Source organism: Dermochelys coriacea, chromosome 19, assembly GCF_009764565.3.
Source record: "Dermochelys coriacea isolate rDerCor1 chromosome 19, rDerCor1.pri.v4, whole genome shotgun sequence".
In the NCBI taxonomy this organism is placed as follows: Eukaryota; Metazoa; Chordata; order Testudines; family Dermochelyidae; genus Dermochelys; species Dermochelys coriacea.
In genome coordinates, this window is record NC_050086.2 from 13,334,284 (window position 1) to 13,351,038 (window position 16,755).

General features: G+C 52.5%; 1 protein-coding gene across 1 annotated transcript in view; it reads left to right on the forward strand.

Moving 5' to 3' along the window:
• PTPRU (protein tyrosine phosphatase receptor type U) overlaps nt 1-16,755 on the forward strand; it is a 313,843-nt gene that overhangs the window by 252,869 nt on the left and 44,219 nt on the right. Inside the window, 5 exon segments of the mRNA XM_043506197.1 lie at nt 2,994-3,045; nt 3,047-3,161; nt 7,863-8,053; nt 11,787-11,859; nt 15,017-15,093. Of these exon segments, the coding sequence (XP_043362132.1) occupies nt 2,994-3,045; nt 3,047-3,161; nt 7,863-8,053; nt 11,787-11,859; nt 15,017-15,093 (508 nt within the window).

A 16,755-nucleotide genomic window follows, 5' to 3' on the forward strand; every position in this document is an offset into this window, starting at 1 on the left:
ATGTGGGAAAAGTGACAGAGGCGAAGAAAAATGAAAACCAGGTGGCGGTGGGAACCCTCCAATGCTTACATCACTTGTGGCACAGAGGGAGGGGAGAGGAAAAATCAATTTTGATTTTTTCCCCTCAACAATATTTCTTAAAAATGTGGCAAACCTGAGAATCATGCTCCATTTTGAACCCTGCAAACCAGAAACAATTGAAGCACTTCCCCCAACGCTGACACCATTTTTCAACCAACTTGAAGTTCAACCTCTCATCTTGTAACATCCTGTCTCTGAAGCCTCCCATCCCCCATGTTTATTCTGTATCAAGCTAGAAGGGCCAGAGCAGCAGCGGCTGGATTGCCCCAGCTTTTGGTGCTTGAGTGTGTAGCATGTGCCCCAGAATGAGTGGGTGAAAAATAACTCCTCTTGCAGTCAGACTACAGGGTAACAGTGAGTGTTGCTTGGCACAACACCAGCTGTGCATGCCCAGAGTCATTCAGAAGGCCTCTCTGCCCATTGCATTCCTGTTCTGCTGGCCATGCTTTCCCCAACAATAATATCACTACAGGCAATCCAAGGCCTGGAGAATATGGGCAGAAACTTATCAAGACAAGGGCTGGGGGAAGCTTCTGCTTCTTTCCAACCTCCCCAGGAGTCGGAAGTGGATGGGGGAAGCTTTCACCAGTAGCTCCTTGTGCTCCAGGGAAGGGGCTGATGGCAATAATTGCCTGCCAGGGTGCGAGCTGGGCCCTGGCACAAGCTGTACTGGAGCCTTGCCGGGGTGCAGGGGAAGGAGTCACCCACAGGAGCAAGGGCGGACAGTGACTTCTGGAAGGAGGCATGTTCTGTGGGGAATGAGCTGCATTGGGAGGATACTTGCGATGCCCTCCATGTGCTCAGAGATTACCACAACCCAGAGCGGGGCTTGTGCTGACCTGTGCTGACTGTCTTCTGTGCATCAACCGGAAACCTGGCAAATGCGGTCACCTTTGTTCAGAAAAGAAGGCCTTTGATTGTAATGGGGGGTGGCTGAGCCTGGCTCCTTGAGGTCTCAGGGTGTCCCCTGCAACAGCCAGTCAGTGGGTCTGACCCCACTGCCCTTGAATGATTTTCTACCCCTCTGTGCTGTGGGTTGAGGATGGGAGGTCGTTAACACACTGTGGGACCCAGGGCAGGAAAGGGCATTGTGGCTGGAAGTAGTACTGTTTGCCAGCATGGGTGCGCAGACAGAAAGCCTAATGACACAGGATACTTCACAGTCCTACTCTGTTCGTTTGTAAACTGCTGGCCAAGGAGACATCAGTGCATGTTTTCCGTGCCCATGGCAGAGAACTTCTCCTCTACCTGCCTCCGGGGGCCAGTGAAGGAGTTCTGAAAGCTGCAATCTGGAGCACTGCAGAGTCGAGGAGAAGGAGGCATAAGTGGGACACTAGCCTGTCTCTTAGGCTTGCATCTTCCTTCCACTTGGAATGCGGAGAGCAAAACACAGCTCAGGATTTACAGGAGCCTGTGTCAGAGGAGTAGTGTTAGCTAATAATGGCACTGGTCCAAGCTCTGAGAAATGTGCCCAGGGCATAATTCTGCCCAGGCTGTGTGAGTTCCGGGGCCCTTTCCATTTCTAAGTCCAGGGATTCTTGATTTTTTATGATCTGTATTTCCATAGAGCCTGGGAGACCTAGTCTTGGTCCCATTGCGTAGGTGCTGTACAAACACAGAACAAAAAGGTTGCCCCAACGAGCTTGCAAGTATAGGATAAGAGCTAACAGATGGAAACAGACCAAACGGGTGTGCATGTGACAATATTGGTCAGCACAGCGCCCACCTCGTTTTAGGAGGCTCGTTTTTGGGAACCTAGCTTGTCAGACATACGGCCTGATTTGCAGATGGGCTAAACTGGAGTCCCTGGGGGGCAACACTTGCTGAGCATCTGTGAAAATCAGTCCTGGGTGGTGCCAGCGGGTCCCCTGACATGAAGGCCATCAAATAGGCATGAGGTAAAGATTTTTAAAGGATGGGGCCCTAAAAGTTAGGCTCAGGTGTCCTGATGTAGGCATGCAAATCAGCGGGCTGAATTTCAGAAGTACAGAGTGTGCCAGGAGACTCCCCTGGATTACATTTTGCATTTAAGCTCCTAAGTCATTTAAGTGCTTCGGAAAATGTCACCTTTTAATGGGGTGCTGCTGAGTGCTCAGACCTGGATCCTCAAAGGAACAGGCTCCTTACCGTCCATGATGAAATTTAGGAGCCCACATGCCTTTGGGATCTGGGCCTCTGTGCTTTCAGGGATTTCGGTGTATGGCTGGATCCAAGGCTGAACACCATTTTCCAATTTACCTTTGTTGTGAACTGGCTAAGCAAATAGGCCAACAGAGTCACAAGTGCCTGGAGATTCTGGGAGACCACTGTAATGGGGCCTGGTTTTCACAGGGCCAGTGCTCAGCACTTGCTGAGTACGTCTACATGGTGAAGGAAAACCTTCTGCACTGAGTCTCAGAGCCTGGGTCAGTGGCTCAGGCTTGCAGGGCTCAGGCTACTGGGCTAAAAATAGCAGTGTAGATGTTCCTGCTCACCAGGTTTCAGAGCCCAGGCAGGAAGGCCAACACTGCTGTGTTTAGCCCCACAGCCCCGAGGCAGGTGCCCCAGGCTCTGAACCTTGGCACGGCAGGTTTTTCTTTGCAGTGCAGGCATACCCACCGAAACTCCAAGCCCTCAGAATCATTAGCTGCTCATGAACCTTTAGGTGGTAGCCCTGATTTTCAGCAGGGACTCCATTCAGGGTCTGATTTTGCATCTTTGCACAGATAATTGTGGGCATATTTAGAACCCTTAATGCTATGCGAGCAATCAGCCAGCTAGACATTGAAAGGCTATCAAATAGGCCACTGCGAAATCAGAGGCTGCCTCTGAAAATCCGGCTCATGATTTGTAAATCAGAGCATGTGTCTGGAAATAACAATGTGGCTTGAGCATTACATGTGTCTGCTTTCCCCTTTGTAACTCTCCTATAGGAAACCCATCAACATGACCAAGGCTACAATTAACTCCCGCCACGAGAAGACCCCACATGATGACGCCACTCGACCGGAGTTTCACAGAACCGAGCACCCTGCAGGAGGACGAGACTTGGCTGGGCCCCCTTCTGTCCTTCATGGATGCGCACAACTGCAGCAACAGGGGTAAGGACTATGCAAGAAGGTGCCCAGAGATCTGGTGATGGATGTGGTATAATATCCTATATAGAATGGTTTGGCAGCTGTCTGTCCTGCCCTTCCACTCAGAGGCATCTTCGTATGCAGTGAGTTGCGTGCTAAAGTGCTCAAGAACAAAGTGAATTAGGTTTCGTTTAAACAATAACATGGTGCTAAAAATGGATCACAAATCTGAGCTGCAGGACCATGATCTTGGTAGGGCATCAGGCTATCACCATTGCTCCATCCACGAATCTCCCATTGACTGTGAATCATGACCCCACTCTCATCTGGCCTATGCAGGGCTCCTCCACTGAACTTAGCTTGTCGTATTGCTACAGTAGCCCCGAGAGGCCACAATTGAGATCCAGGCCCCATTGCACTAGGCACTGGACGCGCACAGTGAGAGACAACCCTCGCTTTGAGGTGCTTACAATCTAAATAGGCCAAATGAAGAGTGGGAGGGAAAACAGAGCTGGGAAGTGTCCAAGGTCCCACAGCAGATCAGTGGCAGAGCCAGGAAGAGAATCCAGGTCTTCTGAGGTCCTGGACAGTGCTCTAGTTCCTGGACAGTGCTACCTCTCAGCTTCTTTCATGCTGCCAGATGGGAGTCAGATTTCCCCTAACGAGGCTCTTCCCCAAAACCATCAGTTCAACGAGTCAGCATGGGCTACAGTCGCTGTAATGCCATCTTCATCCACTGGGGCTGCACAGATTGTACAGCCTGCAGGGCTATGGTGCCCGGCACCAGCGACTGCCCATGCGAATAGATCAGCTCGACGGCAGGCCTCCACCGGGACTCTTGACTCATTTTTTACCTGGCACTGGAAAGCCCGTGTCTGCCTGTGGATACCTGCACCCCTTTCAGTCAGACTGCAGGTACCTTGCACACTGAAAGGGTTTCCTGGCCCTCTATATATCCCCAGGGCAGCAATCTCATCAAAGCGAACTCATGCGTATGTGTAGAGCCATGTCTATAATAAGCAAAACTCCTTCAAGATGTAACCCACTGGAAAAAGTGGGTAGGTGGGGTCTGAGCTGCAAAATTCAGATCTGGCTCTCATGCCCCCCTGCTCCATGTTGTGATCAGTGGTTTTGGTTGGTCCCAGTGTGAATGAGAGCCATTCACAAAACAGAGATCTGAATGCAAACTGGAATTCTGAGAAATCCTGGCCTAAGCTGGGTAGATTTGGATCCAGGCTTTAACTTATGCTGAGCTTGAGTAATACACGGACAGCTTTCTGTTGACTTTGAATAGGCGTGAGTCTTGCAGGGTGAAAAGTACACTGTGCTCATGTTAGAGGGAGACTGATAATTTCACACCCACTGGTGTATGCATTTCTAGGCTGATTTAGTTATAAAATAATTTGTTCTATGCCCTAGTTTCAACCATATGCTAATAACATCTGTTACTATAAATTCAAGATGCTGCCTTGCTCCCTCTTCCCTGTGCAAAGACAGGATTAATATGGTTCCCAGCATTGTCTCACAGATAATAGAAGCCCAGAGGGGCAACCTTTTCCTCCTTTGATATATCTGGATAGGTGTATTATTTTTGAGCTACTGCCCTATTATGGCTTCTGAAATGCTCTTAATGAGACTGGTTCATATGAGCATTTTCTCCTCCAAGCATCTGAGAGGCTGCAGCCCAGACTCTCCGCTGTCTTACACGTGCAGGAGTCAATGGAGCTGCATCTAGCTTCTGCCAGGAGTGGATTTAGGTTCATTTCTGGGCAGCCATGCATGAGAAAGAGGCTTCTGTGATGTTAGACACGGGGGCTGATTCTGCTCCTGCTTACACTGATGTAGCTCCGGCACCCTCAGTGTAGTTGCTCTGAGTTTACACTGGCAAATGGGAGAGCAGAATCTGGACTGTAGCATCAGAGACCAGAAATGATGCTCGTTACAGCATTTGAAGGGAATGCTGATATAGAGACTGAGCTGTTACTAATATCAGGGAGTGGGACCTCACCTGTGCCCCTTAGGGGAGCGCTGGGGAGGAAAGAAGGCGGTCTCCCTGCTCATGAGGACGCCTGCCATCGCTCTGCTTGACAGAGAGCGGGTCTGGGCCAGACAGGCACTAGAGTGCGCAGGAGTCCGACTTTTTCCCTAACTGAAGAAAATAGCCCCATCCCAAATCTCTAAACACCAGTGTCGAAAACACACATGACGCCCAGATGAGACTGCCTGCGGTGACAAGCGCTGGCACAGCCTGACATTCTCAATCAACCTTCCCAGCTAAAACAGACCCCAGAGTCCCCAGCTCAGGCACCAGGCTCGGCATGCTTCCTCCACCTTTTCCTTCCTGGAAAATAAAGTGGGGGAGAGGTTTCTCTAGTAGTTAGATGCTGGGCTGGGAGTCAGGACTCCTGGGTTCAGTCCCAGCTCTGTCCCCGACCTCCTGTGTGACCTTCCCCGCAACCCCTGTGTCTCAGTTTCCCCATTTGTCAATTGAGTAAATAATAGTTCCCGCTCTCACGGGGTGATGTGAGAGCACAGCTAGTTAATGGTTGTAAGGGTCCTTCGCTGGAAGGAGCTAGTGTGCATAATTGCAAATTATTATCATCATTAATTTTAATTGTGTTCAATGTCCTACAGATCATCAAAAACTACAGTTCATATCACCCAGGTTTCATTCCTCCCCTCACCCGCATCGCCATATTCCATTCACAGTCACTCTCCTGTCAGTGTAATGACATGTTTGAGGTCCATTCAATAGGTGTCATTTCACTTCACAAAAGCTGAGACGATCATTTACCAGGGACTAAGACATTTACCAAAAGCTTCTGATTTTCTTTGCATGCTTCCTGCACTATTTCATGTATGGGGTTTCCTGCATTCTGTTAACATATTAGCCCTCTGTTAGGTTTTCATAACCCCCGAGATGCAGGCACTAGAAACCGCGGAAACCTGGATGGGTGATTTGGCATCTTCTAGCAGATGCAAGGAACTCTGGAGCTTTATGGATGAACAGAAAGGATTGTTTAGAAGAGTTAGGCTAACCATAGCCAGAACTCAATCTTGTAGAGAAGATGCTTGTTTGCAATAGGCAAACAATGCTGCCATCCAGAGAATGCTCTGCACTGAACAGGAGTACTCTTAGCAAGGTCAGAGCTCAGAACTTTGGGTGGGAGCGTTTGGGGAATCCTGAGAATTAATCAACGAGCAGGGCAGTGCTGGCTCGTCATGAAAAAATACGGACTAATGCTGAATTGGCCCAGATACCACATGGGCTAAATTCTATTCTCACTTACATTGGTGTCAATATTGAGTAACTTAACCAAGTAATAACAGTGAAGTCCATTGACATCAAGACTAGAAATAAGACACACCTTTTCAGCTGTGAGGATAATTAACCATGGGAAGAATCTATGTCAGGGAGCGCTGGATTCTCTATCCCTTTCAGTCTTTGAGACCAGACCAGATATCTTTCTGAGACATTGGAAAGGTGCGGCTTTCAGAGAGAAGTGACTGGGGGCTGCTTTTTTGCCTGTGTTGTGCAGGAGTTCTGACTAGGAAGATGATAATGGTGTTTTCTGGCCTTAAAATCTTGCAATCGCTCCAGAAGGGACTGAGAGCGCAGTTTGGCCTCATCAAAGCAGTTGTTTATTAACATGCTGCTCCCCACCTTAACTAGGCCATATTGAAGTATTACGGTGCTAGTTTTATACCGTTACGTGCCCAGCCCCCTGTACACTGGCCATTGATGCTTGTACTGTGCCCTTCCAAAGGGGTAGCGACAGCTGCTCCTCCAGGGGGTACTTCTACAGAACCCCAACAGAGAGTCCGACATGGCAAGAGCACCCCCTGCAGCAGGTTCATAGAATCAGAGACTATCAGGGTTGGAAGGGACCTCCGGAGGTCATCTAGTCCAACCCCCTGCTCAAAGCAGGACCAATCCCCAACTAAATCATCCCAGCCAGGGCTTTGTCAAGCTGACCTTAAAACCTCTAAGATGGAGATTCCACCACCTCCATAGGAAACCCATTCCAGTGCTTTACCACCCTCCTAGTGAAATAGTGTTTCCTAATATCCAACCTAAATCTCCCCCACTGCAACTTGAGACCATTACTCCTCATTCTGTTCTCTGGTACCACTGAGAACAGTCTAGATCCATCCTCTTAGGAACCTCCTTTCAGGTAGTTGAAAGCAGCTATCAAACCCCCCTCATTCTTCTCTTCTGCAAACTAAATAATCCCAGTTCCCTCAGCCTTTCCTCATAAATCATGTGTTCCAGTCCCCTAATAATTTTTGTTGCCCTCCGCTGGACTCTTTCCAATTTTTCCACATCTCTTGTAGGGTGGGGCCCAAACTGGACACAGTACTCCGGATGAGGCCTCACCAATGCCGAATAGAGGGGAATGATCATGTCCCTCGATCTGCTGGCAATGCTCCTACTTATACACCCCAAAATGCATTAGCCGTTTTGGCAACAAGGGCACACTGTGACTATTATCCAGCTTCTAGTCCGCTGTAACCCCTAGGTCCTTTTCTGCAGAACTACTGCCTAGTCACTCGGTCCCTAGTCTGTAGTGGTGCATGGGATTAAGTTTGAGCGTCCTTGGGCAATCTCCTATCTAAGTACCAGCTCAGCCCAACTCTGCTTAGATTGAGCAAATCAACCAGGAGCACCCAGCCCGCTATGTCGTCTTCTGAACTCCTCCTGTGTGTGTCCCCCATGGCTCCCAGGTGACCAGCGCAGCAGTGTGGTCAACGAATCCAGCAGCTTGCTTGGAGGTTCCCCACGGCGCCAGTGTGGGCGCAAAGGCTCCCCATACCACACCGGGCAGCTCCACCCTGCCGTCAGAGTGGCCGATCTCCTCCAGCACATCAACCAGATGAAGACAGCGGAAGGCTATGGCTTCAAGCAGGAGTATGAGGTGAGAGCTGGGGAGCGGTCAGGGAATCCTGCCTGCTCCTCCTTGCTTTTATCCCCTTTGCCCACCCCGCCTCGCACACCCACCTCTGACGTAGCTGAGGGGTGGGGCGGGGCAAAGTCAGACAGCTCGATTCCCAGGTCACCTTGGGGGCAGATTGCTGGGACTCCGGCCTGAGGGTATTTCTGCAAGTGTGGGATGCTGCAGACATCTAACAGCACTCATCTGAACAATGGGAGTTTGTGGTCAGACGTCTCATGAGGCACCAGGGCCCAGATCCTCAAAGATATTTAGGTGCCTTACTCTCCTGGGAGTTTGGTGCCTAAATACCTTTGAGGATCCGGGTCCAAATTATACACAAGCAGGCACGGCACCCCAGCCTTCCCATGGCGTGGCGTGAGTCTCTCGCCCCGGCGGCTCCCGGGATGTCATACCCTGAAACAAATTAGGCCAAAACCAGGCCATGTCAGCCATTTACTAGACAGTCCAGGAAACTTTCAGCATACTGGGCTCGCCCCTCCCAGATCTGCTCTTGTAGGCGGCTCTCCCTTTGCAAACCCAGGTCTTTCCTTGTCCAGCACAGCTGGCTGCAGGACAATGTCAGATCCACCCCTTGCTATTGTGCTGAGTGCTTCTCTCTCCTCTACTCTCGCCCTGTGATAGACACCCACTGTGTTCCTTTGTACAGCAGCAGCCCAGCCTGATCAGTGTAGACGATCTCCTCTTGTTTTAATGTAGAGCGTATGCCCCCAGAGTCATTAATGCCTCCATCCCTGTCCCTACCCCATTAGGCTGAAGCAGGAATAATGGTGAGATCTGCTTTCTGACACTTGCTACAATGCGCATAGCAGGGCTGATTTCCCGATTCCTTGGTGTCCCACAGGCTGGACTATTGAAATCCCCCAGTGAAATTACTGTTTAATGTTCACTTGTTTCAAGTGCAGGAATCTTTTTGCCCCCTCTTTTATGTATTGGACAAATCATGGTTAGTTATAATCATTAGGGCTGCTTGACAAGCTGCTGTATGGGCTCAGAACCCTCATTTGAAAATCATTTCGATATTATGGGTGGGGAGAAAACATGTAATTTCCTTCCACTTTCTGCCTCTTATTCTGATCCATGAATGTTGCTGTTATTACTACCAGGCTGTTCTACTTCTATGGGGAGAGAAAAAAGGGTAAGGAAAGACCTGGAGAAATAAGCAATTTGTAATGATCTGAAACAGGGATTTCTGGATGCAACTGAAATTTGTATCCAGCACATAGAAGCTCCCAGAAGTGTTCTTTGGTTAAAGAAGCGGATTGAAAGTCAGGACTCCTTCTGGTCCTTGTTCTGCCACTGTTGTACTACCTACCCTGGAACCAGTCACATCACCGCCCAGTGCCTCAGTTTCCCCTTCTAAGGACAAATAATACAGGCTTGGCTCACAAAGTAGTGGTTGGGCAGTGAGGGTTAATGATTTGATGTTTGTGAAGCCTGTGCTGATGTTTCTGCAGGAGAGCAAAGTGGTGTGATTAATATTTGGTTCTCAGACAGAAATCTGATTCATTGCATTGACTATTCAGATTGGGGTAGTGTTTGGAGGCCCCAGTCAGAATCTGGACCCCATTGTTCTCGGTGCTTCAGAAACACACAGAATGATGCACTCCCAAAGAGCTTACCGTCTAACAACTTCCTCTGGCTTAAGGAAATCGGACTGTGGTGCGTGTGGTGTGGCTGGACAATGTGCCATGTGCCAGGGGAGACCCTAAAAACCCCAGCATGCTTTCCCCAAGGCACTTCTTGCAATGTGTGATTTTCTCATTGCTGTCACTTGATAAGGCTAATCAAATTCAGGCTTCAAGGCATTCATTAGTTGCATGTGAGGCTCAGGAAGGAATTCCTGCATGTATAGCGCTGACCAGCTGGCTAGATCCAGACACCTTCAAGTCGGTCTGGAGGGACCTGCTTTGAGTTGCTCTGATGGGACAAACTTGTATGTCGCAATGTTGCGGTGTTGGTGCTGGGAGGTGGCAGACCAATGACATCACTGTGGATTGGGTCCTTAGTTCTTAGATAATGCATTGCATGTTCAAATTGCTGCACAAACATGAACTGGTTAAGCTTGACAGGACCCCGGTGGTATGGCCTCGTTTGGCAAACCGTTTACGGTTCTGGTCCTCCATCGTCCGTAAAGTTTAATTTAAAGTGGAACAGGTGCAGAGAAGAGCACCCAGGAGGATCAGTGAGTAGAGGGCCTGTCTTTTGAGAGGAGACTGGAAGAGCTTGGTGTGTTTAGTTTAGCGAAAAGAAGGCTGAGGGGGGATATGACGGCTCTCTGTAAATATGTTAGTGGGTAAATAGCAGGGAGAGTGAAGAGCTATTTAAGCTAAAGGCCACGAACAAATGGGTATAAACTGGCCATGAACCAGGCTGGAAATCACAAGAAGGTTTCTAACCACTGAGGGGTGCAGTTTTGGAACAGCCTCCCAAAAGGAGTTGTGGGGCAAGCAATTAGGTCTATGACAGAGCTTTACAAATGTATGAGTGCAATGGTGTGATGGTGGGGGGGCAGAGCTCAAGAGCTCTGGGGCTCTCGTCCGGTTTATGGCCTACGTTCCTAGGGGTTCATGCTTCAGGGTTACAGCCAGCCATCTGCAGGGTCAGGAAGGGATTCCCATCCCCCGCCCCAATGTATTCTGGGAGGTTTTTTTAATCTCCTTCCTCTGTTGTATCAGGGATGGCCACGGCTAGAGATGGGACACTGGGCAGGGAGGGCCAGGACTCTCAGGTGGCACAGGACATTCTCTCTCTCAGGTGCTTGGCAGCTGGTTCTTGTTCATGTGCTCAGGGTCCGGCTGATCACTGTATGTGGGATCGGGCAGGAATTTCCCCCCGGTCAGATTGGCAGGAACCTTGGGGGGGGTTTCGCCTTTCCCTGCAGCATGAGGGTGGGGGTCACTTGTCACGGTTATCTGGGTACACTTCACTTATCATTTCCCTGCCATTGATGGGGCCTCAGGCACTGATTACCTCGGTGTCCCTGTTCTCTGCCTGTGGCCCGTAATAGTCTCGTCCCCTGTGGGTTGCAATACTGCGGTCTGATTTCGGTTGTTGGGTTTAGTGTGCGGGTGCTGTGTGGTGCTGGTAGCCTGTGATACACAGGAGGTCAGAGTGGTGGGTGCGTCTGGCTTTAAACTCTACGACTGTAAGGTAGGCTTTAGCCCCATTTTGCAGATTGGGAAACTGAGGCACAGAAAGACAAACTGACTTGCCCCAAGATGCATGGTGAGCCATTGACATTGGGACTCAGGAGGTACTGTGTTCATTCCCATAGACCACGCAGCCTCTTATCACCACTACGTTATGGCAGGAACTCAGTCGCAGTCTACTGCAGCGTTGTGAAGTGGTGTGATGAGATCCCTCAGGTGTGGTGGGACATCACGACCTTGCAGCTCAACATTGTATCGTGATGAGCCCGAAAGTTCTATTCTGGGACCCTTTAATGTCCTGGAGCGTTCAGCTTGTTGGGTGCAGGATCCTCCTCATCAGCAATTAGGACAGCCCCCAAAAACGTCATCCGCACTTCGCCCCCCAGCCAACTCCACTGTCAAAGTGCTGAACGAAACCACAATGGATACTGCACCCAACCCTAAGCCTGGAGCAGGTGTGATGGGGCGTTTGCTTCAGGGGCTGCCAGAGGGAATCCCATGTATTTGTTCCCTGGATAGATAATAGACTTTTCTGCTTTCTTTAGAGTTTCTTTGAAGGCTGGGATGCATCCAAGAAGAAAGACAAGACCAAAGGGAGGCAGGATCACATGCCAACCTGTAAGTGTCTGAGACAAAGGCTTTAAAAACAACAGATAAACCTGCCTGCCTAATATTGGAATGCTTTGAAACCTCTGCAAAGAGTGTCCTAGCAATGCACAGGTGACAGGGGTGCGGAGGGGTGATGCGCTGGTGCACAGCAGGTGAACGGGCTAGCCTCTTCACTCCCTGGACCTAGGTTGGGCTTTGTTCCTGGGTGTTGTTCCGGTTGCTGGTTTCATTTCTGTCCCTCCCAGAGATTTGCTTCACAGAACCTCATCCCAGCAGAGGGCCAGGCATCGCGAATGAGGTGCACTGGCAGAGCCATGTGTGGGGAGTAGCTGGGAAGCGCGGGGCGGTAGGTCGTGACAGTTGTGCACTGGCCGAGCTGTGCAATGGGCTGGGGCAGGACTGGAATAGGAAGGCTGAGGGCACTAGCAGGGTTGTCTTGGGAGAGCACATCTGGAATAACGGGATGAGCCAGGGCAGGACGGAGAGGAGCTGGCAAAGCTTTGCAGAGCGGCTGGCTGTGGAGCGGAATAACTGCGGTCAGTCAGGCCAGGATTGGGGGGCGGGGCAGCTTCCCCACGGGGTAAAATCTATCAAATTCATTGCGGGGAAGAAACCGAGCGAATGTGTTGGGCTGGTGGAGTGCAGCAGCTATCCCCGTGCTCGGGGCACTTTGTCTATGGGGTGCGGTTTCCATTCATTCTGTGCCTTTGAGTCTAGCTCACGGGCTGGAGTTGTGTGCATCACTGGCTCCTTTGGCCTTGAGAGAACTTACTAGTATAGGACACGTTTGGTGGTGCTCAAAGGCTACGGACAAGTTGGGCCCCGCGGCACTAGGTGCTGTACGAACACTTTTTGCTATTAATTAATACCCAACTCTTATATGGCCATTTTCTGGCCCCAGGGAGCTTACAGGGTAAGAAAACAGACAGATGTGGACATGATACACATGCTAAGGTTAAGCGATTGGCTCTTAAAGAACAGAAGAGACCGGAAAGGCTTGTTCCTGCTGGAGTCCTAGTGCTTTACTCCTCTGGCATGGTCCCATGGCCAGGTCCCTACCCCGACAGCCAGGGTACGTTCCACTAGCGTGGCCACCTTTTCAAAATGCAAAACTGGGACACATGCAGGAGCCCGGCCGCCTCTGTGGCCCTGGCCCTGCTCCTCCTCTTCCCCCAAGTCCCTGGACAGCCCAGAAGTTGGAGCCAGGCCATGATAAGAGCCGCCTAGGGAGCCTGGGGTACTATAGGGAACCCTGCACCCTCCACCTGCCCTGGATGGTGGGCTGGGGTGTCCAAAAGCAGCCCCTGGTCTGTGTCCCTGCCCCCCGGGGGCGCACTGCCCAGGGCAGGTGGAGGGTCCAGGACTCCGGGGCTCCCCACAGCGGCCCAGGCTCCCTGCATGGTTCATACTACTGCCCGGCTCTGGCTTTTGGCCTGGCCAGGGGCGGGGTCTCAAGGGCCAGAGGAGGAGCAGGAGGTGGGGCCTCGTGGCAAGGTGGGGCTAAGGCCCAAGCCAGCCCCCACCACCAGGAAGAGGCGGGCGCCACCCCTGAGCCTTGGGCCGACACGGAGCAGTGCCGCAGGGAATCTGTGACAAATGGTGACCCAGAGCCATTCTGCCAGAGGCCACGCTGTGCAAAGCTCAGGGGAGAGATTCGTGTTTCCCAGTCTAGGGCTGCTGTGGAATTCCCGTCGTCCCCAGGGGCAGTATTCCCATAGCAGTGAAGCATTGCAAGGCCATGTCCCAACGCAGTGCAGTCCCTTATAAACGCAATGTCTTCCCCGCATTCCTCTCTCCATTGCAAACCCCCAAAGGAACACCGGAGGGGTGCTTTTCTATGCTGCAGGCTCACAAGGAAAATGGGCTTGACCTGTGGATTTTGTGACATCCAGGCCAATTCTTTCATGGATAGAAATTCGGTCAGGAGGCTAAGTTTGGGGCTAACCCCAGGACATATTGGTTTATACCAACCCATCAGCCCCCTCCCAAAGAACCTCCTTGCTCTGTCTGCTGCCCCACTTTGGGGAGAGGGGAGGGTATGTCAGGGGGAGATCTTCCCCAGTGCTTATCACCTTGCTGTGATTTAGGGGGTGCCAGGGCGGGGGGTGATGTGGGGTGCACCCTAGGGTGGGGCACAAAAAGCCAGTTTGATCCAAAGTGTTTCAAAACTCGGCCAAAGCTGTATCACCGCATTGAGGCTGCTCTGAAATACCTTCCCCCCAGTTATTTTTATTGCTTCTAAATATATCTGGCTCCTCTCTCTGCTATACAAATTGCTCCTGGGTGTTCACATGGCTGCAGAGTGGGAGCAAATTGTGTCAAGCATGTCACAGAGGCCAACCGCAGGCGCCTCTGCTCTGGGGGAGGAGGAGAGGATGACTCTCAACTCCTCCCTGCTCAAACACCCTCTTTCAGCCCCTGGCAGCAGATGAGTGTGCTCACACCTTTCTAAATCAGGGGTGGGCAAACTACAGCCCGGGGGCCAATTCGGCCCTTCAGATGTTTTAATCGGCCCTTGAGCTCCTGCTGGGGAGTGGGGTCGGGGCTTGCCCTGTTGCGCATGTGTCGTGGCTCTCGGAGGCCGCGGCATGTCTACCCTCCAGCTCCTATGCATAGGGGCAGCCAGGGGGCTCTGCACGCTGCCCCCACCCCAAGCATCACCCCCGCAGCTCCCATTAGCCAGGAACTGCGGCCAATGGGAGCTGCAAGGGCGGCACCTGTGGACAGGGCAGCCCGCACAGCCACCTGGCCATGCCTGGGCAGTGATGGAGGCAGGATTGGAATAGCAGGGGGCTATGGGTCAGGAGTGAGGGGTACCGATGGGGGCAGGATTGGAATAGCAGGGGGCTATTGGTCAGGTGTGAGGCATTGATGGGGGCAGGGAAGGGGACAGAACTGGAATAGCAGGGGGGCTATGGGTCCAGAGCGAGGGACATCGGTGAGACTTGGGGTGGAGGAGAGGCAGGACTGGAGTAGCAGGGGGCTGCGGATCAGGAGTGAGCGACATCAGCAGATCTTTGATAAGAAGCTGCGTTCCCCCAAGGGGAGTGCTCAGAAGGGCACAGAGAGCCGGGCTGGAGCCGCGCAGGGACCACGGGCCATTGTCTCCATGCCTGCCGCCCCCTTTCTGCACTGTCACAGCCTCTTTGTCTGACTTGCTCTCCAGACGACCGACATCGAGTCAAGCTGCACCCGCTGCTCGGGGACCCCAATTCGGATTATATCAATGCTAACTACATCGATGTGAGTACCCGGGGGGCTCTGGGCCCAACCTCAGGGTCCTCGCAGTGCACTCACAGGGGGATGGGAGGGGTGGCGTGTGGACCTCGCAGCGTCCATGTGTGGCCATGCATGTTCTGCAAGGGATGGTTCTGCAAATCTGAGCAGCGCGTGGAGGGAGGTGGGATCCCGTGGGAGGAATGTCCGGAGGTTTGATTAACTAACCCACTGCACCCTGCATGACAGTGCCCAGGGCCCAGCACAACTCTGCTTCCACAGCCTGCCCGATGTGTGTTCTTTGGCTCTTGCTATTCCTCCCAGCAGTGCCCCAGTATCCCATCTCCCCCTTCTGCTCCTCTCTCTCTCTCATTCATTCCCTCTTTCCTCTGTGGTCTTTTCCTCCCCACCCCATGGACTGAGCTCTATCCCGTGTGTGGAGGGTACCAGAAATGGAATATCAGGGAAAACGCCAGGTCAGGCGGAGGGGCACAGGCAGGGCTGGGGTGATGGGGGTATCCAGTGGGTCAGGCTGAGGGCACAGACAGGGCTGGGTGGGGAGCCTAGGGCTGGGGTGATGGGGTATCCAGTGAGTCAGGCTGAGGGCACAGGTAGGGCTGGATGGGGAGCCCATGGAGTGATGGGGTATCCAGTGGGTCGGGCTGAGGGTAGAGGCAGGGCTGGGTGGGGAGCCCAGGGCTGGGGTGATGGGGTATCCAGTGGGTTGGGCTGAGGGCACAGGCATGGCTGGGTGGGAAGACCAGCACTGGGGAAATGGGATATCTAGTGGGTCAGGCTGAGGGCACAGGCAGGGCTGGGTGGGGAGCCCATGGAGTGATGGGGTATCCAGTGGGTTGGGCTGAGGGCACAGGACGGGCTGGGGTGATGGGGGTATCCAGTGGGTCAGGCTGAGGGCACAGGCAGGGCTGGAGTGATGGGGGTATCCCGTGGGTCAGGCTGAGGGCACAGGCAGGGCTAGGTGGGGAGCCCAGGGCTGGGGTGATGGGGTATCCGGTGGGTCAGGCTGAAGGCACAGGTAGGGCTGGGTGGGGAGCCCATGGAGTGATGGGGTATCCAGTGGGTCGGGCTGAGGGCACAGGCAGGGCTCAGTGGGGAGCCCAGGGCTGGGGTGATGGGGTATCCAGTGGGTCAGGCTGAGGGACACAGGCAGAGCTGGGTGGGGAGCCGAGGGCTGGAGTAATCTGGGAAGGGTGCATGGGCAGAGTGATGAGGGAATCTATCCTGGATCATGCCAGATGTATCCATCCCTCGAGCTGTTTGCCTGGGAATTCAGTCCAACCTCAGTCCATAGATTATTATATGAAGCGCCGCAGTGGTTCTCCTGGGCCTGCCAGCACCGCTCAGTTTGCAGTGAGAGCCTGGCAAACCTGGGGGCTCACACAGAACTTCTTTGGCAAATTCTTTCCTGAACTGGAGCCAAGGACCCTCGTTCCCCACTCCCCATTGCAGCTGGGTGTCCCCCTGGCTGAGCAATGCCCCTATAGGGTCTAGGGGGATGGGCTGTCCCAGTTAGTTCATTCTGCCGAGCTGATCCAGTGGGGTAGCAGGAGCAACACTGAGTCCCACATGGGCCGTTCCTGCTGCTTCTTTTCTCCGCTATCTGTCATCTGTGACCCGCTCCCATGGTTGCCATGTTCTAATCCATCTCTTGGACTGTACCTTACTAAT